Genomic DNA, 25,726 nt, shown 5'->3' with positions numbered 1-25,726 from the left:
CGCTTTGCGTGTCCTCCCTTCGGGCCCCCAGGCGGGAGAAGGGGCCCCGGTCCCTGCTTCTCCAGTAATTCACCGGCCCCGATCTGGGAGGATGGGAGTTTGAGACTCCTCTGGACCCGGCTCTGACCCCCCCGGCCCCTCTCCCGGTTCCGTTCTCCGTGGCTCCCCGCGGGACCTCCCCCCGGGTTGGTCTTCGTGGTGTTCGCGACCCGCTGTGACCACCCGCTGCGATCCAGGCCCCCCGACTCCCGGTTCCCGGGCGTCTCCCGGGGCGAAGCTGATGCGGGAGGCAACGCCACGCCGCGAGAACAAATCTGGCCTCTCGATCTGGGCTCCCAGGCAGACTAAAACGGAGCGGACCTGCCTTGAGAGACGGCCGGGGCTGGGGAGCTGAAGGCCAGGCTCGGCCCCAGTCCGCAGTCCGAGGCACCAGCCCGCGCGCCCTGGACCAAGGATGGTTCTCCTGGGCACGCTCTGGGAGATGCGGGTGCGTCCTGGCAGCCGCTGGCTCCCCCGGTCCGAGGGCGCCCCCTGCCGCCAGAACGCAGCTCTGGAGCTGTGCGAGGCTGTTTTCCTGGTTGAGTCCCTGTGCAGAATGTTCCCCACTTGAGAAGCTGTGACTGTCTCCCTCATCCTAGAGACCCCTGCCTGAGTGCTGTCTTCCAAGTCGCTACTTCACACGTAATCTGCGGCTTCAAATATATCTTTTATCCCCCACCCCACCCCCCACTCTCATATACAGCACCTCAATCTACGGAGGTTCATACTGTCAACCATCCTTTTTTATTCATTCTTTCGTGCGTGTGCATGTCTGTATACCTATCCTTTCAACAAATTAAGTTTACTGGGCACCGTGCTGCTGGCTGTTGGCACCCCTCTCCACCTCTCTAATAAAGCTGTATCTCCTGGGGCTGGAGAGATAGCACAGGGGGTAGGGTGTTTGCCTTGCACGACCTGGGTTCGATTCCCAGTATCCCCTGAGCACCGCCAGGAGTAACTCCTGAGTGCAGAGCCAGGAGCAACCCTTGTGCATTGCCAGGTGTGACCCAAAAATTAAAAAAAAACTATAAAAAAAGCTGTATCTCCTAAGATTTTTCTGATGGTCTCTTTTGATTTCAGCCCCTTCGGTTCACTTCTCTCTGTCCCAGTGAGCAATGGGAAATATAAATCTGACTTGGGCAAAGCTGACTCCTATAAAATCTTTCAGAAACTTTACCCTTTGTCCTGTGTGTTTAAGGTCCAGTTCTCAGCTTGATCTACAAGGGTTCCTCCCCAGCAGTTCCTTCCTGCCCTGAAGACTGGTTGACGTGCATCATCCTAGATGCTGGTCTTACAGGATTGCTTATGATTCCTGTACCTACTGTTCTCTCACCTCTGACCCTCAGATTCTTTTTTCTTTTTTTTTTCAGGCCACACCCAGCTATGCACAGGGCTTAATCCTGGGTTTACACTCAGGAATCACTCCTGGTGGAACTTGGGGGATCATATGGGTGCCAGGGATTGAACCCAGGTCAGCTGCATGCAAGGCAAATGCTCTGCCCACTATACTCTCTCTCTGGCCACTGACCCTTAGATTCCTAGACAGCAGCTCCTCCAGGGAGCCTTCCCTAACCACTCTTCAGAGCACTCTCCACCATCTTTATCTTTGGATTGCATTTATAAGTGTCTATTCATCTGTTTCTCACTCTTTCCCCAATTCCTAAGAACTACATGGGTATATGAATTATATCATCTTTGTATTTTCTGGATTTCAGATCACACCCAGCAGTGCTCAGGAACCATGCCAGGAAGTGTTTTGGGAACCATATGAAATACATGGATTTGAACCAGGGTCATGGCCACAGCCAATGGTAGGAAAATACCTTGGCCTTTGTACTGTATCTCTGGCCCTGAACTATAATTTCTTATTTAATTTTATGGGATGGAGAAATAGTACAGTCAGTAGAGCACTTGCCTTGCATTGCAGCTAACCTCGGTTTAATCTCTGGCACCCATATGGTCCCCCTGCTTCCACCAGGAGTGATCCCTGAGTACAGAGCTGTGCTCAGGAATAAGCCCCAAGCGCAGCTGGGTATGAACCCCAAACCAAAATAAGCAAAAAATTTTGTATAAACCATTTCTTAATCACTGTATCACTGTATCACTGTCATTCCGTTGTTCACCAATTTGCTTGAGCGGGCACCAGTACCGTCTCCATTCGTCCTAGCCCTGAGATTTTAGCAGCCTCTCTCTCTCTCTCTCTCTCTCTCTCTCTCTCTCTCTCTCTCTCTTTAATTTTATTGAGTCACCGTGAGATAAGTCATAAGCTTTCATGTTTGGGTTACAATCACACAATGATCAAACACCCATCCCTCCACCAATGCACATTCCCCACCACCAATATCCCCGGCATATCCCCCCTTTCCCACCCTCCCCCTGCCCTCCATGGCAGACATGATTCCCCATAATCTCTCTCTCTCTACTTTTGGGCATTATGGCTTGCAATACAGACCCTGAGAGGTCATCATATTTGGTCCTTTATCTACTTTCTGCACACATCTCCCATCCCGACCGATTCCTCCAGCCATCTTTTTCCTAGTGATCCCTTCTCTATTCCAGCTGCCTTCTCCCCTTTGCTCATGAGGCAGCCTTCCAGCTATGGAGCAATCTATCTGTCCCGTGTATCTACTATCCTTAGGTGTCAGCCTCATGTTATGTTGTTTTATACTCCACAAATGAGTGCAGTCCTTCTATGTCTGTCCCTCTCTTTCTGACTCATTTCACTTAGCATGATACTCTCCATGTCTATCTATTTATTAGCAAAGTTCATGACTTCATCTCTCCTGACAGCTGCATAGTATTCATTGTGTAGATGTACCAAAGTTTTCTTAACCAGTCATCTGTTCTAGAGCACTTGGGTTGTTTCCAGATTTTGGCTATTATGAACAGTGCTTTAGCAGTCTCTCTTTACTCGTCCTTCCCAATGGTGCTGCATTGGAAGCTCTTTTGGTGTCAGAGAAATGAGACCCATTATTGTTACGAATATGACACGGGGAGCTTGCCAGACTCTGTAGTGCAGCATTTCTTAATAACAAATAATTACAAAGCACATCAAATGAAAAAAAGGATCAAAGAAAATGTGATAAGAGGTGTCACCTTTTAGGAACAAAGAATTCAAAGCTGAAAGAAGGATACTGGACCAAGGATGCCGTGCAGAGGTGCAACACTTGCCTTGCATGCATGAGACTCTGGGGTAAGCCTCCAGCATTGCCCAAAAGTTGATAGTAATCACTTTTTTCAAGAGCTAAGCATTTTCCTTTTTTGTAGCATTTTCAGCGGTTTTTCATAACTAACAATACAAAATCTATTATTTCAGCTCTGTTTTGGGGCAGGAACTGGGTTTTGGGATGGAAACATCTGAAATATGGTGGTGGGAAGGTGTAATGGTGGCGGAATTGGTGTTTGAATATTAAATGGAATGAAATATTGCGAACTACTTTATAAAATTAAAATTTATTTTAAATTAAAAAATAAAATCACAATGTGAAAATAAAAAAGAGCTAAACATTTTCTAGGTACTATACACAAACAAAACAAACACTGTCCTCCCGTTGTTCATCGATTTGCTCAAGAGGGCCCAGTAGTGTCTCCATTTTGAGACTTATTGTTACTGTGTTTGGCATATTGAATACGTCACGGGTAGCTTGCCAGGCTTTGCCATGCGGGCAAGAAACTCTCGGTAGCTTGCCGGGCTCTCCAAGAGGGGCGAGGAATCGAACCCGGCTCGGCCAGGCTGGCTACGTGCAAGGCAAATGACCTACTGCTGTGCTATCAAAAATCCTTGATAATCTTGAGATGGAGCTTCAGAGATGGCTCAGTAGCTAAAAGCACCTGCTTTGCAAGCATGAAGTTGTGGGTTTGATCCCTCATGCCACCCACATGTGCAGGGAGTTTCCAGCATCTGCTGTCTGCGACGTCTGGTGCTGCCCCCAAATGTGCTATATCCAGCATACCACAGCCACTTGTGTTTGTGCACCACAACAGTATGTAGCACCTGGCAAGGATCATGATCAAGTGTGTGAGCATCACAACCACACACTAGAACCGCTGTCATCCCCTCAAAACAATAGCAGGAAACAAGAGGGCGAATGCAGGGATAGCAGGAGACTGACAGGCCTTATCTCCCTTTATCAGATGAAGGTCTGAGACTTCAAGCCATGTTTCCAAAATCAGAAAAAAAAAGCTATGTCACAACAGATACTTGAACTATTTAGATGAAAATTCCATTTTTTTTTTGCTTTTGGGTCACACCCAGCGATGCACAGTGGTTACTCCTGGCTCATGCACTCAGAAATTACTCCTGGTGGTGGTCGGGACCATATGGGATGCTGGGAATTGAGCCCGGGTCAGTCACATGCAAGGCAAATGCCCTCCCCGCTGTGCTATCGCTCCCACCCCCGAAAATTCCATTTTTTATAGACTTTTTCAGGAGAGTTGTGAGCCTCAACATATTATAAAAATATATACATATAAAATGGAACTGGAGAGATAGTACAGTGGGTAGGGAGCTTCCTTTGCATGACCTGGATTTTATCCCCAGCGTCCCATGTGGTCCCCCAAGCACCACCAGGAGTAATTTCTGAGCAAAGAGCTAGGAGTAAGCCCTGAGCATTGACGGATGTGGCCTGAATAACAATAGCGCAGCGGTAGAGTGTTCCCCTTACAAGCGGCCAACATGGCCGACCCGAGTTCGATTCCTCCGCCCCTCTCGGAGAGCCCGGCAAGCTACCGAGAGTATTCGATATGCCAAACACAGTAACAACAAAGTCTCCAATGGAGACGTTACTGGGCCCGCTCGAGCAAATCAACGATCAACGGGAGGGCCTGAATAACAAGAACCAGCAATTCTGAAGACCAGATAGAACATTTCTGCCAGGTGCAGGAGGTTTCTGAGCATCTGTGGGATGACCCCGCAGGGCCTGAGCAGCACCACACCTTCAAGCCCTCACGTTGAACCTCCAGCCCTGTAAGCTGAGACTTGCCAGGAGGGACCCACTGAGAACCTCTCAGACCCTCTCCTCAGAAAAATTTAAAAAATCATTTAAGTACTAGATAAATACCAGATAAATACCTCACCGGCAGACCTCCACTACCTCCACTACCCAGCCACTGCCACGCTCCAGGATGCTTTCCGGACGGCGCGGCTGCAAAGTGGCTGCGTGACACATCATAAGACACTTAGTACCCATCTTCCAGGATTGCCGCACCATGTTTAATAGATTCAAATATGGTTTGAACCAGGGGAACACCTGCGAGGGCGATTGGACGCCGCCCTAAAAGCCTCTATTCCTCTCGGAAAGCATGGCAAGTTACCAAGAGTATCCTGCCTGCACAACAGAGCCTGGTAAGCTATCCTGGCGTATTCAATATGCCAAAACCAGTAATTACAATGGGTCTCATTACCCTGACCCTAAGAGAGCTACCAATACGGCAGCATTAAGAAGAATAAGAAAGGAGAGGCTGATAAAATCTCAAGGCCGAACTAGGCGGCCAAAATGAAGAAAGACAAAAATGACTGTACTTTCAATGCATGTAGGCTGGCATCGGATGCATCCATCGAGGACCTGATGGTACAAGTGTGAAAGATCAAGTACGACATCATTGGTCTGACTGAGACAAGAAGGCATCAATCACATCATACCGTTTTCAACACTGGAGAACTGTTCCTCGGAACATGCGACAAAAGAGGCATTGGAGGTGTCGGTGTCGTTGTCAACATGAACTTGGCCATGAGCACTGATTCATTTGAATGCCTAACAACTCGAATCCGACGATTACACTTGAATAGATGTGGCTCACTGCCTGGCAGTTTCTATCTTCGTTGTCTACACACCAACATCCAATTATGATGGAGAAATTGAGAAGTTCTACATGGAGTTGGAGAAGTTCTATAAAGAAGACCACACCTTTTACAAGATCATTTTTGGTGATTTTAATGCCAAGATAGGACCGAGAAAATCAGCCAAAGAACTCCACATTGGGACCCATGGCCTAGAATGGAATGAACAGGGTGAGAGACAGTCTGAGTTCATCATGTCGACCAAGATCATCCATGGTAATTCACAGTTCCAGAAGGCCTAATCTAAACGTTGGACATGGGAGTCTCCCGGTAGACGGTTCCACAACAAAATTGACCACATCATATTCAATCGATGGTTTTGCCTGGCCGATGTCCCTGTTGTCCCAAAATTCCAAACGGGATCAGACCACTGTCTCCTTTGTGTAAAATTCTACTTCACAGAGCAGGGAGAAAGGGCTGCAAAGTTTAAGAAGTTAACTTCCAGAATGACCACCAACTGGGAGCTCTTAGGCACTATTGCGGCAACATGGGAATATGCCGTCATTGACAACATTGACGAGGAATACGATCGATTGGTTCAGCGCCTCCATGATTGTGCGAGGAATGCCACGAGAGAGATAGCCACAAAAAAAGCCTGTCTTTGAAAACTCTTGAGCTTATTTGCCAACGTGGCTTAGCACAAGCCTCAGGCAACCACAACCGAACGTCCGAGCTCACAAAGCAGTGCAGAGAAGTGATCAAGGAAGACCTCAAAGAGAGAAGAGCAGCAGTGCTGGCAGATGCGGCAGAAGCTGCGAAAAGCATTTGCAACACCCACCTGTCCTTCGCCAACTACAAGACCAAGATGACTGCCCTCCGACATCCTGATGGATCTATCACATCTTCCCAAAGGGCAATGGAGAAGATTATCCATGATTTCTACTTGGATCTCTTTGATAGCCATGTCCACCTGCCAACATACCAAATTCCGCAGGATGAATATGTCGTTCCCAACATTCTTCCTTCCAAAATCGACACGCCATTTTGTCGGTAAAGAAGTGAACAGCACCTGGCCCAGACAAGGTCAGACCCAAACACCTGAAGAATCTGCCATCGGTACTCATCAATACACTGGCTTAACTCTTCACACATTACCTGTCTGAATGCAAGGTTCCGTCCCAAAGGAAAACCAGCAGGACTGTACTACTGTACAAGAAAGGAGACATCCACGACATTGGCAACTATCGCCCGATCTGCCTATGGTCTGTTATCTACAAGCTGTTCACTTGAGTCATCCTGAATAGGATTGGCAGAACACTAGATGAAGGACAACCATGCAAACAAGCCGGGTTCCGCAAAGGATTCAGCACCATCGATCCTATCCACACAATAAACAAGCACATTGAGGTTTCTCAGGAGTTCAAGATACTGCTCTGTCTAATGTTCATTGATTTAAAGAAGGCCTTTGATTCTGTTGAGACAGAAGCAGTCATCGAAGCCCTAGCCAAATAGGGCGTTCAAACTCAATACATCAGGATTCTCTGTGAGCTGTATTACGTACGGTTTCACTACCAGGATCTCAACATTCTACAAGGAAGTGATCATCCATGTCAAGAGAGGGGTTTGGCAGGGTGATACCATTTCACGGAAACTCTTCAATGCCACCCTCGAGAACGTCATGTGACGACTGGAATGGAAGAAATGGGAGTGAAGATAGAAGGTCAGCAACTACACCACCTCTGCTTTGCTGATGACATCGTTCTAATAGCACCAAACATTAGCCAAGCTGCACAAATGCTGGCCGACTTCGACTGTGAATGTGGAAAGGTCAGACTATAGCTAAATCTCACGAAGACAATGTTTATGAGAAACAGTCTAGATCCTGACGTTCCATTCACTCTCAATGGAATGACCAATGGTCAGGGCTTACTCCTCACTCTACACTCAAGGCTCACTCCTGGTGGTTCTTAGGAGACCATATGGGGTGCTTGGGATAGAATTGGGGCCTGGGGTTGTAGAAATAGTACAGCAGGTAGGGCTTTTGCTTTGCATGCAGCCAATCCAAGTTCGATCCCCGGCGTCCTATATAGTCCCCCGAGCACCACCAGGAGTGATCTTTGAGTGCAGAACCAGGAACAACCCATGAGTATTGCCAGGTGTGGCCCCAAAATGAAAACAGAAGAAAACAAAATAAACAAAAGAAGAAAAAAAGAAAAACACTGGGTTAGCTGTACTGTAGGCAAGGCAAACACCTTAACCCCCATACTATCTCTCTAAGCCTTTTGTACTTTTTTTGCCACACCCAGCAGTGCTCAGAGCTTGCTCATGGCTTCTGTGCTCAGGAATCACTCCCGGAGGGACCTGTAGGGTGGGGAATTGAACTGACCTCAGCCATGTGCAAGGTAAGAACATTATCTACTGTTTTATCGCTCCAGCCCCTTTTAGTACTTTTTAACAGAAGAAAACAAATTCCTTTTTGTAATTTTTATTCATTTGTAGGGATCAAACCCAGTGAAGCATATATCTCGCTACTGAACTACATCATGACGATCACGACCATCCTGTTATTTGTCAATTGCCTCGAGCAGGCCCCAGTAACGTCTCCTTCCTCCTAGCCCTGAGAATTTTTTAAAAAGTGCCATATTCTAGGCTCTTTCAGGGTTAGGAGAATGAGACTCATCATTGTTACTGGTATATGGCATATTGAGTACGCCACGGGGAGTCTGCCAGACTCTGCCGTGTGGGCAGGTTACATTTGGTACCCTGCCAGTTTGTCCAAAGTAAGAGTGAGATAATAAGATGTATCGTGGCCGCAAATGCAGCCGTGTGCTTCCAGGAACTAGGTTTTATAGTCTCTGGGTCTTGGCTGTTGATGGGATTACACGGCGCCAGGGGGCCAGTTTGTGGATGTGACCCCTGCCTACTGGAATATGGAGGATCTGGGTGGAGGATGCTCAGCCCCGATCCGAGCAGGCTTGGAGATCTCAGTCCCGGGACCTGCATGCCTTTGTTCCTCTGCCAGTACCTTCATGCGTATGGAGAGTGGTCACAGCATGGTGGTGGCTGGTTCTAGAGGTTTTCAGCTGCCGGAGTCCTGGTCGGGGTAGGGAGGAAAACTCAACCCACTCCCCTCCAAGGGGCCCCGGTGAGAACAGCCAGGCGCGGGGGCAGGAGACTCTGAGCTGTCTTCTTCCGGGAACTGGGTTTTATAGTCTCTGGGTCTCGGCCGTTGATGGGATTACATGGCGCCAGGGGGCCAGTTGATGGGTGTGACCCCTGCCTACTGGAATATAGAGGATCTGGGTGGAGGATGCTTAGCCCCGATCCGAGCAGGCTTGGAGATCTCAGCCCCGGGACCCGCATGCCTTTGTTCTGAACTACATATTGGGCCTTTATAATGGTCTTAAACTTTCAGTCTAGAGAATTGTGGCGAATTCCCACAGGTTGAGTGCACGCTTTGCATGTGAGAGACCCGGGTCTGATTTCTAGCTCCGCTTACATAGTCTCCTGAACATCACCAGGAGCAGCTCCAGAGCACTGAGTGGGGAGCAGCCCCTGACAACACTGGTATGGCCAAAAATTTTTTTAATAAAGAAATAAAACAAAAAATTCAGTTTAGGGGCTGGAGAGACAGCTCAAAGGGTTGGGCACAGATTCTGCCTGCAGGAGGCCAGGGGGCTTCATCCTGGCACTGCTTGGCATGACCCTGGAGCTTCTCGAGGGGACAAATCCCTGAGCATCACCAAACTCCTCCTTTGAGAAATGTAAAAAAAACAGGAATTGTCACTAAATTGGCAAATTATATGGAAATTTAGGAGGAAAATTAGTATCAGACACAATGTCATCTTAGAGAAAAATAATATTGATAAAAATAATAAATACTTTGAAAAAAGTTTATAGGCAGGGGAGAGAGATAGTACAAAGGTTAAGGCACTTGCCTTGTGTGTGGCCAGCAACTATTCAAATCCCCAGCACTACATGTATTTTTTCTCCTGTGTACCTCCCAACCACTGAGCATGGCTGGGTGTGATCCACCCCCCTCAAAAAAGAAAAAAAAAAAACCTGTAGGCTGGAGTTGTGGCTCAGTGGCAAAGCACTGCTTTACATATGTGAGTCCCTGGGTTAAACCCTCTGTGCGCGTGCGCGCGCGCGCACACACACACACACACACACACACACACACACAAAACACACCACATACACAAAGTTTAAAAAGAAATCACAAAATATACAAGAAAAAGGGAGAATTCTTTGACAGGGAGCAAGCTCAAAGGGTTAGAGCATTTTGTTTGTTTTGTGTGTGTAAGTCTGGGTTTGATGCCAAGCACTGCATGGTCCCCTGAGCACCACCAGCACTGACCCCCAAGCATGAGGCCCAGGAGTAGCCTCTGAACACTACTGGGTGTGGTCTAAAACTAAACATGTGTGTGTGTGTAAGGGGAATTGCTTCCCCGCTTCCCCTTCCCTTCAGTTATTATTGTAGCGACAGGGGCCGCACACACTTGGTTGTGTACCTGCTGGGAGCTGGCCCCAGCGTGCAGAGCTCTCATACTTTGCTGTGTCCTCAGGGCTCCAGACCTGTCGGGTGGTGCCTGGGATTGCACTGGGGCTGCATACCTGCAAGGCAGGCACTCCACTGGGAGCCACAGAGTGGAGAATTCTAAACATGTATCCTGAGGCAAAAAAAAAAAAAAAAGAAGCCTGAAATGTATAAAAGGAAAACTTACTTTCTGCCCTGAACAGTAGAGCATGAACATTCTCTCATGTCACATTCTTACCCAACATGATTTTTAGCCTTGCTTAGAAACCCATCATAAGAAATATTTATTTAACCCTTTTTTTATCATCAAACATTTAGGTTATTTCCCATTTCAGGAAAAGGTTTTGCAGATGAAGGAATGCATACCCTTTGGGGGCAAGCAGAAAAAAAGTCCCTGAAGCCTCCTCTTGCTTTCCTGACCCCCTTCCTTGGGGTCTCTGCCAGGCCTCCCAGAACATCCCCAGAACGCTGCCTGGGCACACAGCCAACTGGCCTCCAGCGCTGACTTTGCCTGGGAGAGGACAGTCTCTGGCACACCTTCCTACTCCTGGCATCTTCTCCAGCATAAGACGAGTCTGACCCAGTTTGGATGCACGCCCATTCACAGTCTTTCCACTCCCCAGATTCAAAGTCCTCAAGGGTCTGGGAGCCCACAGACAGGTGCTACGTTCTCATACTGGGGCTCCTCCTTCCCTTCTTCTCCACCCAGCCTCTGCACCTCCTGTTCCAGGGGGCCGCCCTGGGGGGCTGGCTCCAGCATCGTCCCGGACCCCCTGAAGCCATCACCCTGATCTCTGGTCACTTCCTCTGCTCTGGCTCCTGCAGACTCCAGGGCTCCAGGGAGCTCCTCATTCGGGATGGCTGAGCCCGAGCTCAGACTGGCAGAGGTAGAGGCCAGCCCAGGGCTGCCCTTGTTCCGACTCAGAGCCCGGCGCGGGGGCTTGGGGATGGTGCTCCTGATCTTGGGCTCTGTCTGCCCTTTCTGGAAACTTCCAAAGCGGCGGAGGACTGACCGTACTGAGCCCTCTGCTCCCCGGGGAGTCCCTGCCAACATGTAGATTGTGGTTACCGTGCCTGAGCTCTCCTGGACATTGCCCTCGATGGCTTCCACACGCTCTGCCACCATCCGGCCACCAAGTGGGAGGCGGCGGCGGCCGGCGGCTGAGTCCTGGGGGCTGGCAGTGCCAGGAGGTGCCTCGCCGTCCTTTTCTGCTTGCTCTAGGGCGGTGCCCTCCTCAGCCTCCTGCCCTTCAGGACCTGGTTGGGCCCCCCGGGAGAGCCTCTTGGGTTTTCGGAGGGGGCTGGAGAGCTCCCCTGAGCTTTGGCGACTCTGTGGAGCAAACTTGGTGCCTTCAGCAAAGGAGACAGACGGCCGCTTGGCTCGGGCGAGGCTGGAGGTGCGTGGGATGGCAAAAGGCGTGGACGCATCCTCGGGAGGAGGGAAGGAACCCCCAGCCAGGCTGGACTCTGGCGACTCTGCTTGCACCACAGGAACCATTCCTGGTCGAGGAGACACAAGAGTTTGGTCAGACCTGGACTAACCACCTCAAATCCATCTTACCCTCCCAGCCTCTTTTGGGAGATCCCAAAAATGGGGCAAAGGATGCACAGGGATGCAGGGCGGCTGGGACAGGGCTGCTGTAGCTCGCATGGCTCCGTCTGCGCTCATTTCTCCGTGCCATTCCTACCTCTGAGCAAATGTCATTGCCTTTCTCTTTTTCTCTTCTTTTCTTATTTTGTTTTTGGGTCACACACAGCAGTGCTCAGGGGTTACTCCTGATTCTGTGCCCAATTGCACCTATCCATTGTACTATCCCTCCAGTCCCACTAAGGCCTTTGTGTGTGTGTGTGTGTGTGTGTGTGTGTGTGTGTGTGTGTCTTATAATTTTTTTTAAATTTTATTGACTCACCGTGAGATAGTTACAAGCTTTCATGTTTGGGTTACAATCACACAATGATCAAACACCCATCCCTCCACCAGTGCACATTCCCCACCACACTAATGCCTTTTCTAACCAAGTTCCAACTCTTTATTTTGGAGACCGGAGAGACAGCATTGGAGGTAAGGAACGTGCCTTGCAAGTGCTGCTTCAGTTCACCCTGGTTGATCCCCAGCACTGCATCTAGTCCCCAAGAACCGCCAGAGATCACTCCTGAGCACAGAGCCAGGAACGCTCCCTGAGCACTGCTGGGTGTTGCTCAAATACCCCATCTCAGGGGTATTTGGGGGGCTGGAGCAATAGTACAGTGGGTAGTGTGGTTGCCTTGCACATGGCCAACCCATATTCAATCTTTAGCATCCCATGTGGTCTCCCAAGCACCACCAGGAGTATTTCCTCAGTGCAGAGACCAGAGCATTACCAGGTGTAAAAACAAAACAAAACAAAATACCCCACCTCCTTCCACCTTCAAATATATTATTTTGTTTGTTTTGCAGAAGTTTGGGGGTAACAACCAGCCGGGTTCAGAGCCACTACTGGTTCTATGCAGTGCTTAGAGGACCATGCAGTACTGGGGTATATGGGATCAGCTGCACGCAAGGCAAGTGCTATGTAAGTAAAATCTCAAACCAAGTTCAGACTCTTTTGTCCCTTTTTTTTTTTTTTTGGTTTTGGAGTCACTCCCAACAGTACTCCGGAGACAATGTGGAGCTGGGATGGAATGAGGCAAGCGCCTGGCACCCTGTCCTATCTCTTTGGCCTCATACGCCACCACACAGACCTTTCCTGAACCTCTGAGCCCGCGTGACTCTATTCCTCCCCTGAACAGCTTCTGCCACCTCCCGCCGCTCTCCCTTGGCCAGTGCCTGTCGATTCTGTGGGACTCAAAGCCAACATCACTGGCACTGAGTTCCCTTCTCTGTGCCCAGTCACCCCAGTAGGCTGGGAAGATGAGCCTCTCAGCAGAGCCAGCGGCGTGGTTCAGTGAGGAATTCTTGCCCTTCGGGAGGACACAGGTCTACCTTGTCCCTTCCGTGCCTCTTACCCAGGAAGCATGACTGGCACAGAAAGAAACCTGGTAGATGTTTGCTGAGGGAACAGAGAGGAGAGTGTGGGGCCAGGGACATGCTCAGAAGTAGAGCATGAGCCTCCCGCACCTGAGGCTCTGGGTTCAAGCCCTGGCAGGCGCACATGCACACACACATAAGAGGAGGTTGCGGTGGGCAGGCCTGCTGCTTGGGGACGGAGTTGGGGGGATGGGGTGATTAAGTACCTTCTGCAGGGGGAACGCAGTAGGTTGGGCCCTCGTCTTCCTCTCCAGACTCGGGATCCGAAGAGAAGGAGTCGTCAGAGGCCCAGCCCGTGGACGGCTGCTCGATGAAGCTGTGGTTGAAGGGTATCTCCGGGTCGTGGTGTGAGACTGTTGGGAGTCCAGGTCAGCCACAGAGCCCCCGGAAAGCCCCAGCCACTCTACCCAGCACTCCCTGCGCCCACTTACCTGTCACCCAGGGAAGCTTGTGGCTGCTGAGGGACCCACAGGGGAGCGCTGAGCCCAGGCTGCTCAGTGCTCCCCACACCTGCAGCTTCATCCTGGACACGGCAGCCCCATCTCTCACTGGCCTGAGGGTGGAGAGAGGTGGTCAGTGCAGAGGCCTCTGGGGAGACAGGACCTTCCTGGTACAACATTAGGATAAAGGAGATGGTGACACAGCGCCTGGGCCTGCAACTGAAGGTAAATCAGATCCAACTGCACCTGGAGCAGTAATCGGCTCACATAGTATCTCTGTGGGCCTCAGTCTCCTCATCTGTAAAATGGGGATAACTTCTGTCTAGCAGAGCTGTTTTTAGAACCCAGCACAGGCCTGGACACTAGTACAGACCCCTGCCCAGGTGCTGCTGCGTGCTATTACCTCCAGTATCCAGCACCATGGGCTCAAGAGGCTCCTCTACCCACTCCCCCCCACTCCCCCCACCCCTGCCACAGCAGGGAGTAACAGCTCAACTCAACCCTTCCCACTGGATGGTCTGTGCACAGATGCTCATCTCAAGGGTGGTTTCCCATCCCAGGCTCTAGGGGGCGGCCCAGGGCAGCTCATCTGTGACTGGGAATCGTTCCAACAAGCACTGTAGCACTATCCCACTGTCCTCCTGTTGTTCTTGGATTTGCTCGAGCAGGCCCCGTAACATCTCCATTGTGAGATTTGCTGTTACTGTGTTTGGCATATCAAATATGTCACAGGTAGCTTGCCAGGCTTTTGCCGTGCGGGCAGATACTCTTGGTAGCTTGCCGGGCTCTCCGAGAGGGGCGGAGGAATCGAGCCCGGCTTCGCTGGGCTGACCACGCGCAAGGCAAACATCTTACCTCTGTGCTATCACTCCAGCCCTCCAACAAGCAAAAAGAAGAAAAAGAAAAAGCAATTTGGGGGCCAGAGTAATAGTACAGCGGGTAAGGTGTTTTCCTTACATGCAACCAACTCAGGTTTAATCCCTGGTATCCCACATGGTCCCCTGAGCACCGCCAGGAGTAATTCCTGAGTGCAGAGCCAGGAGTAACCCCTGAGCATTGCTGGGTGTGACCAAAAAAACAAAACAAAAAAAGGAAGGAAGAAAGAAAAAAAGAAAGAGAGAAAGAAAGAAAGAAAGAAAGATAGAAAGAAAAAGAAATTCTTTCCAGCTCTCCAAATTTCTAGTGGGCCAGAAAGAAAGTATAACGGTAAGGGGTTTGTTTTTAATGCAACTGACCCAGGTTCATCCCTAATAAGAACAAACAAACAAACAAACAAACAAAAAAAAAAACACCTTGTCTGCTCCACCACTGCTCACACTTGCATGTCACACTGAGCTGTTAAAGTCCTGGTCTTCCTCCCCTCCCACAGTGGCCATCATGACTGTCTAGGGCACGCAGGGGAGGGGGGGCAGGGAGAATTACAGGTGAGGACAGGGGCTGTCCTCCCGACCTAGTGCACAGGATGGGCAGAAGGCCACAGTGGCCTTTTCCTTCTGCCCTACCCTTCTGCCAGCCTGGTCCTGGTGTCCTCCTGCTCAGGTATCTCCATGTCTTCCCAGAAAGTTTCTGGAAGGCAGATGGCTGCCCTGGCGATTGCCAAGTCAGACCACTGCCAACCACTTCCTTTCCCTCTCCCCTACTGTATGACAAGGCCAGGCTGCCCCCTGCCCGGCCAGAATGCCACCTGACTTCATTCCACTGGGCCAGGAGGGCCAGGCTGGTGCTCACCTGTCCTTTGGCGCCAAGCGGGCCGCCCAGCAGCAGCAGGCACAGCAGGCAATGCCCAGGAGCAGCAGCAGCAGGGGCACCAGGATGCCCACGATGAGGGCAGCGTCCTGACTGTGAGAGCCTGGGGGAAGAGAGAGGCAGAATCGGAGCCTCCCCGTGGCACACACTGACAATTCCAGGCTAGCTCTGAGTTGCTTCTCCCCAGAATATTCCACCCGAGGGTCCCTCCCCACTCTGCCCAGTCTGAAGTCCCCTCCTGCTGCCCTGTTCCCTCCCAATGGTTCAGGGTCTGTGCTACAAACTCCTGCCCTCAGTTCTAGGTCCTGACTCAACCTGAACCCAACTCTGCCCTCTCATGTCTGGACTCTGCTGGACGTCTCAGGGGGCCTGGGCTTGGCTGCATCCTTGGGGCTCTAAAACATCCCAGTCAGTTTGAGGCGTTCATTCAGGGAATGTCTTTGGCGGCGGGGGGTTTGCCTCCCTCACCGGTGCTGGGTCCCTGCAGTCCCTGCCAAGGTTCCCCTGGTTTCTGCACCCCACACCCTCCTTCCCTCTTACCCAGCTGGCAGGCCCCAGAGACAGGGTGGCAGGGCCCCTCTGGACACTCGCAGGGTACAGAGCAGTTGTTGCCATGGAAGCCAGATGGACACGAGGTGTTGCAGCTAGGGGATGGCAGGAGAGACAGGCAGAGGCTGGTGAGAAGGGATGGGGTGGGGGGCTGGGAGCTTTCTGGGCACTGCGCCCGATCCCCCGCTGGGCCGGCTTCCCGGGTGCTGCCCAAGCACAGTCCTGCTGCTCTAAGCCACAGACTACAGCTCTGGAAGCATCAGGAGAGCCTCTCAGCCCCCAAGCTGGTTTTCTAGAAGCTTCCAATATCCGGGGCCCCAGGTCCTTAAAATATAACTTGGTACAAGGTCCACCTCTCATTGTCCACATCCCTTGCCCACCCAGCACAACTGTGAGAACAGCAAGATGACCAGGACCACCTGAGGGCGTCTGAGAAACACGCTCGGGTGGGTCTGGAGGCCTGAGCAGGGCCAGCCCAGCTTCTCCTCAGCCGCCACTTCTCTCTTCTCACAACACTGTCCTGTGTCCCAGGGGTGTCGCCCCACCTGGGAGACACAGCGTCTCTGTGCTACACCTGGAGACCCCTGGGAGACAAGTGTGGGGTCTGGAACCCACCCTTGGTCACTCTCCCACTAGTGAGGGGTGCAGTCAGTTTAGTCTAGCATCACTCGGAACCTCTTTAGAAGGCCCCAGAAAAGGTGGTGTCAGTCTTTAGGGGGCCCCTGGGTGGGTTTGAGGGAGATGAAGAAGCCCGGAAGAGAAGTCAGCACTGAGGCCCGACAAGGCCCTGATGTCCCCTCTGGTCGCCCTCACCTGGGTCCCCAGTAGCCAGCGCTGCAGATACATTCCCCAGTCACCGCGTCACAGGCCCCTTGGACACAGGTGGGGCAGGGAGAGTTACAGGCCTCCCCAAAGGAGCCAGCCGGGCAGGGGTCCTCACACCTGAGGGAAGGCGAGGTGAGCGGAGAGGAGCCCCACCATCGGTCCCCAATGAAGTTGGGCTGCAAACAGGGCCCTGTCTTGGGTTCCCAGAAGGGGCAAAGGGCAGGAAGTGGGATGGGGGTTGGGTCGCTGGACAGAAACTTCTCACATCTGCCCTGGAGACAGAGGGGGACCCAGAGGAAAGGAGGGAAGGTCCTGAAGAAGGCTCGCCCCACCCCCAAGCAGGCCAGTCCCTCACCTGGGCCCCAGCCAGCCAGGGTCACAGTGCTGGCAGTGGCCAGAGTCGGGCTGACAGGCCTCCCCAAGCCGGCAGTGGGGGCACTGATGCCGGCAGCTCTCACCAAAGGTACCAGCTGGGCAGGGCTGGTGGCACTGGGTCCCGTTCCAGCCTGGCTCGCAGGACGGACAGCTGCCTGTGTCTGCAGAGCAGGCCTCCTTGTGCCTGCAGTGGCCACAGCTGGAAGAGAAGTGGTTCCTGGGCACCTGGGAGCAGAGGGCTAAAGTGCCCACTGGGGCATCTAAGGGGCGCTGGAGGGCAGCGAGGCCCGCTCAGCGCCTCAGTTTCCTCTGTCACTGCTCACATGGTATCTACAAGCTCTGCAAGGATTCCAGCCTTTCCCTTCTAGAAAGTCCCACCCTCCCTCCTGGGGTGTCCCAGGTAACACCGGGAGCCAGCAGCCTGGTCACAGCAACCAAATGACAGTCCAGACCCTGCTCCTCTGCCCCTCTCTCCTCCCTCTCTCCCACCCACCCCAGTTGTCCCTGACATCTGGCATTTTGGAGACTAGGTAGTTTTTACCTCTGACTCCCTAACACTGAAATGTATAAAAATGAAACGTTTCTGGCGGGGGTGATAGTACAGCAGGTAGGACACTTGCCTTGCATGCAACTGCCCCAGGTTTGATTCCTGGCGTCCCATATGGTCTCACCAGGAGAGATTCCTGAACGCATAGCTAGGAGTAACTCCTGAGCACTGCCAGGCATGACCCCAGAAACAAACAGAAAAGAAATATCTTTTCGTCAATAATTTTATCTTTCAATTTTTCCAATTTTACTGGGATGTAATTGACACCCAGTGATGCTCAGGGCTTACTCTTGGCTCAGTGCTCAGTGATTGCTCCTGAAAGTACTTGGGGTCCAGATGAAGTGCCAAGGTTGGAATCAGGATGGGCAGTATGCAAGGCAAGTGTCTGAACCCCTGGACTAGCTCTCTGGCCCACAAAATGGAATTCTTTATCTGTGTCTCTTTTGGCTCATGAGTACTGGAGATAGGGTGCTAGGGATCTCCCAGGAGGTGCTCAGAAGGTCTGGAGCTCCTGGTTCAACGGTGGGGCCGAGGAAGCAGAGCTGGGGAGGGGGGTCTTCCCTGCGGTGCTGAGGGCTCCCGGGACTGCACCCAGTGGTACCTGGGGGACCTGTGGTTGCAGGGACCAGAGTGGGGCATGCAGCAGGCAAGCCTCACACTTTAACCTCCGTCCTACCTCCCGACCCAGTGCTGTTAGTATTCGTTTCATGATGATGAAATGAAAGAGCGGCAGAACCGTTGAAGCCTGTCCTTGGGGGGCACCCAGCGTCTGGCTTACACCCGGGGGCCCGCTCCGTTGCCTCTCGGTGGAAAGCGCCGCGACCCTTCCCGCGCGCCCCAGCCCGGCCCCTCCGCGCGCTCCGGGCGTCCCCGCGGCTCACCTCTCGCGGCACTGCGGCCCGTAGGTGCCGGGCGGGCAGGGCAGCTCGCAGCGGGCGCCGCGGAAGCCGGCGGGGCAGCTGCACTGGCCGGTGGCGGCGCTGCAGCGGCCGCGCACGCACTCGCACTGCTGCCGGCACTCGGGGCCCCACCAGCCGGGCCGGCAGGCGCAGCGGCCCGAGTCCTGCGCGCACGGCGACCCGTGGCAGGCGCAGCGGAAGCTGCAGCGGCGGCCCCACCAGCCCGGCTCGCACAGGCACGCGCCGCTGGCCGGGTCGCAGCGCGCCGCCGCCGGGTTGCACTGGCACGGGCGGCGGCACGTGGGCGACCACCAGCCCGGCTCGCAGCGGCACGTGCCCGTCGCGGGGTCGCAGCGCCCGTGCGGGCCGCAGGCGCACGGGAACTCGCAGCGCTCGCCCCAGCGGTCGGCTTGGCAGTGGCACACGCCGGTGTCCGGCTCGCAGTGGCCGTGCGGGTGGCAGGTGCAGATCTCACGGCAGTCGGGGCCCCAGTACTGGCCCGGGCAGCCTGCGGGGCGGGCGGAGTCAGGAGAAGGGATGGAGGGGGTCCCCGTCCTTTACTGGAGAAACAGGGGGGCCGGCCCGCCCTCCAAGAGCCAGGGACAGGCCCTCTCCGCCTGGGGCCAGGGTCCCAGGCAGAGCCCGAGCAGCGACCCCAACCCTGCCCCCCTTTAAACGCCAGAACACAAAGATCCTGGTGGACAAGGTCAGTCGGGGAATGCAGGTGGGAGAGGCCTCAAGCTCCCATCTCTCTCAAAGGCTGGAGGGACCCCAACAGCCAGCACTGGGGGACATTTCCTCTCCTGACTCCAGGTGTCCACCCTCTGGCCATCTGTGCATCAGCCCTCTTCCACCCCTCCCCCCTTTCTTCCGGAGAGAGCAGACAGTCCCCCACCCTGGGCCTTCTTCGCTGGATGGAGAATTGTCCATTTTGTAATTTTGAGGACCCCCCCCCATCTTTCCTGAGAAGTTGGAAAGGAAGGTGAAGAGCCCTGAGCTGTGGGTGGGGCTTTGTGGCACAGGTCACTTCACAGATGACTCAGGACATCTAGGAGTGCGTCATTTCCTGCCCCTGGACCTGAACACCGACGCTGCCCCCGGTGGCTTGGGAGTGCCCCCCTCCCCCAGTCCCGTCCCCTTCACCCTCCTGCAGATGCAGGACTCACGGGAGTCGCAGCGGGCCCCGAAGAATCCGGGCTTGCACCGACAGAGGCCAGGCTTCACGCACACCTCCTCATCCCGGCAGGCGTCGGGCCCCTCGCAGATGGCTGAAAATCCCCCACCCAGGTTGGAAGGATTGCGGGGTGCTCCCAGGAGACACTCTGCCCCCACTGGCTCCCAGTTGCCTCCGGTGGGGGGCGGGGTTGTCGCAGAAGGGAGAGGAAAGGGGCCCCAGGAGAGTAGGAAGGAAGGGGTCCCGGCGCCGCCTTCCCGTCCCCGCTGGGGTCTGTCCCAGCTACTCACGGATGCTGCATTCTTGATCTTTCTGCTGCCAGCCTGGGCAGCACTGGAGCTCGGCCGAGGGGCTGTGGGGCAGTGTGGGGTCAACTGAGGGCAGCCTGGCTCAGCCACTCCGTCTCACGGTCCTGGGCTGGTATCGGGGCAGCGGCCTCACCCCTCTCAGGCTGTCTTAGCCCAGGTGAAAGCCCGGGGTTCCCAAGCCCTCCAACTTCTCTGGTTTCCCACCAGGAGACCTCCCCACTTCCCTGAGCCTGTCCCTCTGGCTGGACCCCACGCCCTCTCTGGCACCTCATCATCAGTTTAGTCACCCCACCCCCACCACGCTCCCTCCAGACCCACCTACTGGCCCTGCAGACGTGCTGCCCTGTGGGGTCCAGCTCGGACCCCGGGGCACCCTCGGCCAGCAGCAGCAGCAGCGACAGCAGCCCTGGAGCCATGGCGGCCCGAGCAGCGGGAGGGCCAGGCTGGTCTGGCCCCCACTGCCCACAACCCCCTCCCTGCTTCCTTCCAAGGCTTTTCCTGAGGAAACCAGGCCGGAGGGGCGGGCTGCCATGAGGCACCTCCCTGAGAGGGCGGGCGGACACAGCAGAAATAAAAAGGAAACGAAGGCCCATGGCCAGGCTGGACTGGGGGCTAGCGGAGCTGGCCTGGGTCTGGAGGGCCAGGAAGAGTGAAGCCGTTCCAGGGGAATGGGGACAGGCAGGGGGCTGGGGTGAGGGGGGTGGGGACTCAGGGGAGCCCTGGCTTCCCAGCAGGTCATGTTCCCAATGGGAGGCTGGAGCCCGGAGGACTCAGTGACACCAACCGAGGCAGTACTCAGGACACCCGCACCCTATGGCTGGAGGAGGCAGACAGACAGACAGACGCAGAGCTGTGTCTGGTATTGTAGACTTTATTAGGATAGCTCAGACCATCGGCTGAAGAGTGGCAGGTGATGGTTTCAGTTCCATGGATGGGGAAGAGAGAGGAAAAGCTTTCATCTGCATGGGGGGGCGGGGGGGGGCTGGGCCCCAAGGCATGGGAAGGAAGGTGGCGGCCCTCCTGTCTGCCCTCCACTGTCCAGCCTAGGTAAGTATGCGGTTAAAATGGAACCCTGTCCTCATTTGAGGTCACACATCCATCTGCGGCCCGGTTCCAGTGTCTGGCCTCGGGGACAGCTGAGACCCCCCCACCCCCAAATGTTCGCTGAAACCGGTACAGGGCCGGTCAGGAGTTGGGGCTTGCGGGGCTGCCCCCAGACACCAGAGTGGTTGACTGTGAGGCCTCCTCTTCTGCCCCCTGAGCGCAGGAGGCTGTGCTGCTGGTCTCTGCCTCTGGGGCCTCTGCCGTGCCACGATACCATAGGCCGAAACTGCGGGGACAACCACGAGAGTCTGAGCCTGTGCCCTGAGCCATGGGGCACGGGGCCGAGGGTAGGAGCAGCGGGAAGGGGACAGTCCAGCAGAAAGGGCGACTTGAGCAGGGAGCAGGAAAGGGCATGCAGGGAAGAACCAGTGCAGCCCCTCCCGCACCCTACCCCCTCACTGTCTCCTCCCCCAACATACAAATTCTGGATTCTGGACTCGGGGGCTGGAGGGTCTTCCTTATCGCCGGAGATCAGGAGCCATGAGCCATCTTCATCATCGCTGAGGCAGAGAGAGGAGATGTGGGAGCCATTCATCAAAGGACAGCGGGGCTCCGGTTTCTGTACAGCCCCAGGAGCCGGCGCCGGAGGGCAGGCTGACTAAGAGGCCCCCAGGCTGGAGAGAAGATGAAGTGAGGCATATAGGAAGGATGCCTTAAGGCTTTGGTGTCACAGCCCGACACAGGCCTTGGCAAAGGTGCAGCACAGTTGCAGAAAACACAGATCCAGCCAAGATGGGGAGCAGAAAAATGAGCATGGAGAAACAGCATCAGCATACAAGCACAGCCTGTGGGGGGCAGTGGAACCCAGAGAGAAGGGTGCCAGGCTCAGGGCAGCAGGCTCAGGAGGTGACCAGCCCACACCAGTAAGCCCAAGACATGATCAAGACAGATAGAGGGCCGGAGCGATAGTACAGAGGAGAGGGCATTTGCCTTGCACACAGCTGACCTGGGTTTGATCCCCAGCATCCCATATGGTTCCCTGAGTACTACCAGGAGTAACTCTTGAGTGCAGAGCCAGGAATTGCTCCTGAGCATTGCTGGGTGTGACCCAAAAAAGCAAAACAAAACAAAACCCCCCAAAAAACAAAAAAGAGACAGAATAGAAAGTTGGATCAAACCAAAACAGGCTGGAGTGCAGGAGGGGTAGGCCAGAGTGGCAGGCTCTGTACAGTCCTGGGGGTGACTGGGACGGCTTCGCGGGCTCCAGATGTGGCAAGGCTAGGAGACAGTCTCAGTGTGTTATTAGGGTAGATGAATAGGTTCCGGGGTGACAGGCTTGGGATGATTCAGCAGATGACCAGGAAGGTCCAGGAGGAAAAAGGGGCCAGACACTCAATAGGTGTTGAGGCTGAGTTCAGGAAGACCAGGCCAGGTTAGTGGGCTCAGCAGGAGAAAGGCAGGTGGACCCAGGGAACCGGAACCCAGGACTGACCTGCTCTCCACTTCCTCTGGGGTCCCCAACATCTTGGCCTTGATCTTCTTCCGCTGCTTCCTGACAGCCACCTTCATGGCTTCCAGCAGAAGGCCAGGGACCCGGGCATCTGTGAGCAGCTCCCTGAAGAAGGGGAAATGAAGAAGCAGGGGGGATGCGAATAGGGGTCTCACCTCAAGGACGTCTCCTTCCCGTTTTTGCTTTTGCTTTGGAGGCCACCCCGAGTGGTGACCAGGATCAAACACAGATAGGTTGTTTTCTATTGCTTTACACTCTATTCTCTCTCTCTGGTGCTCTCCTTTTTTTTGTTTTGGAGGCACACCTGGTGGTGCTCAGGGGTTCCTCCTGGCTCTGTGATCAGAAATCACTCCTACTAGTGCTCGGGAGTCCACATGGGATGCCGGGAGTTGAACCAGGGTTGGCCGCATGCAAGGCAAGCTCCCTACCCACTGTGCTATCACTGCAGCACCCCCCTCCCTAATATTCTCTAACATTCTCTCATCTAACATTCTCTCAGACCTTGCTCAGGTACTAACCCTCCTAGGAACACTTCTTTGGTTTCTGGGCCACACTTGGCAGTGCTTGGAGGCCATTCCCAGCTCTGTGCCCTGAGGTTGCTCCCAGCGGTACTTCAGGACCAAGAGGTGCTGGGATGGAACCTGGGACTCCTGCATGTAAAGCCTGTGTTTAGCCCATTGAGCTATCTGTAGCCCAGGAACACTTCTTTACTGACACCATTGAGAACTCTGCATAGTACTGCTCCGTGCCCCCAGCCCCTGATCTGGATTAAACCCCAGGGGCCAGGGGCTATATGATGCATGTACTCCAGGGCCTGGTTCATGTCACTGCTAATACATCAGTGAAGCAAAGGAGGAGGGACCCTGGGGCCCTGGAGCTAGTGTGAGTGGCGCCCAGCTGGGGTCTTCACCGTTGGAAATAGGCCAATTCCTCCTTCAGCAGGAATACGTTGGCTTTGAGTTCATTCCGCTCCTTGAGTATCTGCTCAACCTCCTCTCGACTGAAGCCGGTGCATGGCTCTGCCTTGGAAGAGGAGCCTGGTTGCTGGGAAGCACCCACCTGCACAAGGACAAGCATGGTCAGAGGGTCCCCTCCATGGGGGAGATGGCTCAGCACAGTTCCTGCTTTGCTTGCAGTGGTCCAGGTCTATTCCCAGCATCATAGTCCTCTAAGCACTGAGTGACTCCTTTTTTTTTCCCTTAATTGTTTTTTGGGGCTTGAGTGATAGTACAGAGGGTAGGGCGTCTGCCTTGCATGCATATGACCCGGGTTTGATTCCTCTGCTCCTCTCAGAGAGCCTGGCAAGCTACCGAGAGTACCTCGCCCGCATGGCAAAGCCTGGCAAACTACCTATGACATGTTCGATGTGCCAAAAACAGTAACAAGTCTCACAATGGAGACGTTACTGGTGCCTGCCTGAGCAAATCGATGAACAATGGGAGGGCAGTGCTACAACTGTTTTTTTGGGCCACACCCAGCCATGCTCAGGGGTTATTCCTGGCTCTGCATTCAAGAATCATTTGTGACTGTTGTCAGGGGACCATGTGGGATGCTGAGATGGAACTCGGATCAAACATGTGCAAGGCTAGCTCCTTACCTGCTATACTATGCGGAGTGACTGCACCTAGCAGAGTAACCCCCAGCATCATTAGGTGTGTCCCTCCACTCTCACGGAAGGTGAGGGATACCCCGGTTAGATTTCCCCGGCCCGCAGGCCACCACAGGAGGGTTAGAGGAAGTGACTGGGCAAGCCCTGCAACAGACAGGCTGAGATTGGGTCAGCAAGGGCTGGGGGGCCCTTTCAAATTTACTGGGGAGCCAGTTAAACAGCACATCAATCTCTGGGTCCCTGCCCTCATCAGGCACTCACCGGCGCGTCAGGGGACCCCGAGGGCCCAGTACCCGCAGATTCCAGCCCCGGCTCCCGCGCGGGCTCGGGGACGGGCTGCCGCTCCCTCTCGCGGTCACGTGCCGAGCGCAGCTGGGTCTCCACCGCCGCCAGTTTGTGCCGCAGCTCCGCGTTCACCAGCAGGAGGCGCTGGAGCTGCTCCTGCAGCTGGGGGCGGAGCGGAAGCGGGTGGGCGGGGCGGCGCAGGCCCCAGGAAGCCCCGCCCCGCCGCCGGCGCGCGCGGCCCCGCCCTCACGGCCTCGGTCTCCTGGCTGCGCTGCAGGAGGTCCCGGTTGTGCGCTCGGAGCTCGTCCCGCTGCCGGTCCGTCACCTCCTTGAGTCTCCGCAGCAGAGCGCGCTCCTCTGGGGAGGGGCATTCTTAGGCGAGCTGGGGGGCGGCCCCGCGCCGCCCCCGCCCCCGCGCGGGCCGGGCCGGCACACTCACCCTGGGGCCCGGCGAGCAGCTGGGCGCGGAGCTGCTCGTTCTCCTCCCGCAGCCGCCGCAGCTCCAGCTCGGCCTGCTGCGCCGACACCTGCAGCTGGGGACGCGGGACGGTCAGGAAATCGGGGCTCTTGGCGCCCCGCAGCCGCGCGGCCCGGGGGCGCCACTCACCGAGTCCGGGCTCGGCCCCACGGCAGCCTTTTCCAGGAGCTCCAGAGCCCGCACCACGAGCGGCACCAGTCCCGCGGCCGCCTCGGGCCCGCAGCGGCGCGCCAGCTCCTGCAGCTCGGTGCCCAGGGCCCCCGCGAGGTGGTACACGAGCTCCGCGGCCGTGCCCGTCCCCCGCCCCGCCGCCGCAGCGCCCCGAGGCCCCCAGCCTTGGGCGCCCGGGGCCTCCGGCCTGGGCTCCATGTCCCCGCAAGCCCGCGACGGCGCCCCACCCCCACGCGGGACAGGAAAGAGCCCGGCAGCCCAGGCCCAGGAAGCAGATGGGGCAGCTAGAGGGCGGGGTGGCGGGCAGGGGAGGGGCAAACAGGGAAAGCAGGGCCCGGGCAGGGACCGAGGGCCCCGCGCTCTGCACCGACTAGCCCCCAAGGTCACAGGAAGTAGGACGG

General features: G+C 54.9%; 2 protein-coding genes across 5 annotated transcripts; both read right to left on the bottom strand.

The window, feature by feature from the left end:
- Window positions 1-10,632: 10,632 nt before the first annotated feature.
- On the bottom strand, window positions 10,633-20,709 carry SCARF1 (scavenger receptor class F member 1). 2 transcript variants are annotated; one of them, XM_056127159.1, is made up of 11 exons: window positions 20,547-20,709; window positions 20,211-20,272; window positions 19,913-20,014; window positions 18,729-19,254; window positions 17,281-17,499; window positions 16,914-17,042; window positions 16,092-16,195; window positions 15,534-15,654; window positions 13,797-13,918; window positions 13,572-13,718; window positions 10,633-11,858 (listed from the first exon to the last, which is right to left on the bottom strand). In XM_056127159.1, exons 1-11 carry the CDS (start codon window positions 20,642-20,644, stop codon window positions 10,993-10,995), a joined length of 2,496 nt encoding a protein of 831 aa, XP_055983134.1. In that variant the 5' UTR covers window positions 20,645-20,709; the 3' UTR covers window positions 10,633-10,992. The 2 variants fall into 2 exon arrangements, with proteins under 2 accessions (XP_055983134.1, XP_055983135.1); XM_056127160.1 differs by lacking the exon at window positions 16,914-17,042.
- Window positions 20,710-21,081: 372 nt separating this feature from the next.
- On the bottom strand, window positions 21,082-25,538 carry RILP (Rab interacting lysosomal protein). Of its 3 annotated transcripts, XM_056127489.1 has the most exons (9): window positions 25,284-25,538; window positions 25,116-25,209; window positions 24,927-25,033; window positions 24,653-24,838; window positions 23,693-23,841; window positions 22,765-22,887; window positions 21,752-21,832; window positions 21,467-21,558; window positions 21,082-21,435 (listed from the first exon to the last, which is right to left on the bottom strand). In XM_056127489.1, exons 1-9 carry the CDS (start codon window positions 25,521-25,523, stop codon window positions 21,317-21,319), a joined length of 1,191 nt encoding a protein of 396 aa, XP_055983464.1. In that variant the 5' UTR covers window positions 25,524-25,538; the 3' UTR covers window positions 21,082-21,316. The 3 variants fall into 3 exon arrangements, with proteins under 3 accessions (XP_055983464.1, XP_055983462.1, XP_055983463.1); XM_056127487.1 differs by having other exon boundaries at window positions 21,082-21,558; window positions 25,116-25,203; XM_056127488.1 differs by lacking the exon at window positions 21,752-21,832 and having other exon boundaries at window positions 21,082-21,558.
- Between the last annotated feature and the right edge of the window lie 188 nt (window positions 25,539-25,726).

Source organism: Sorex fumeus, unplaced genomic scaffold, assembly GCF_029834395.1.
Source record: "Sorex fumeus unplaced genomic scaffold, SorFum_2.1 ptg000063l, whole genome shotgun sequence".
In the NCBI taxonomy this organism is placed as follows: Eukaryota; Metazoa; Chordata; class Mammalia; order Eulipotyphla; family Soricidae; genus Sorex; species Sorex fumeus.
This window is presented reverse-complemented; position numbering and strand designations above follow the sequence as displayed.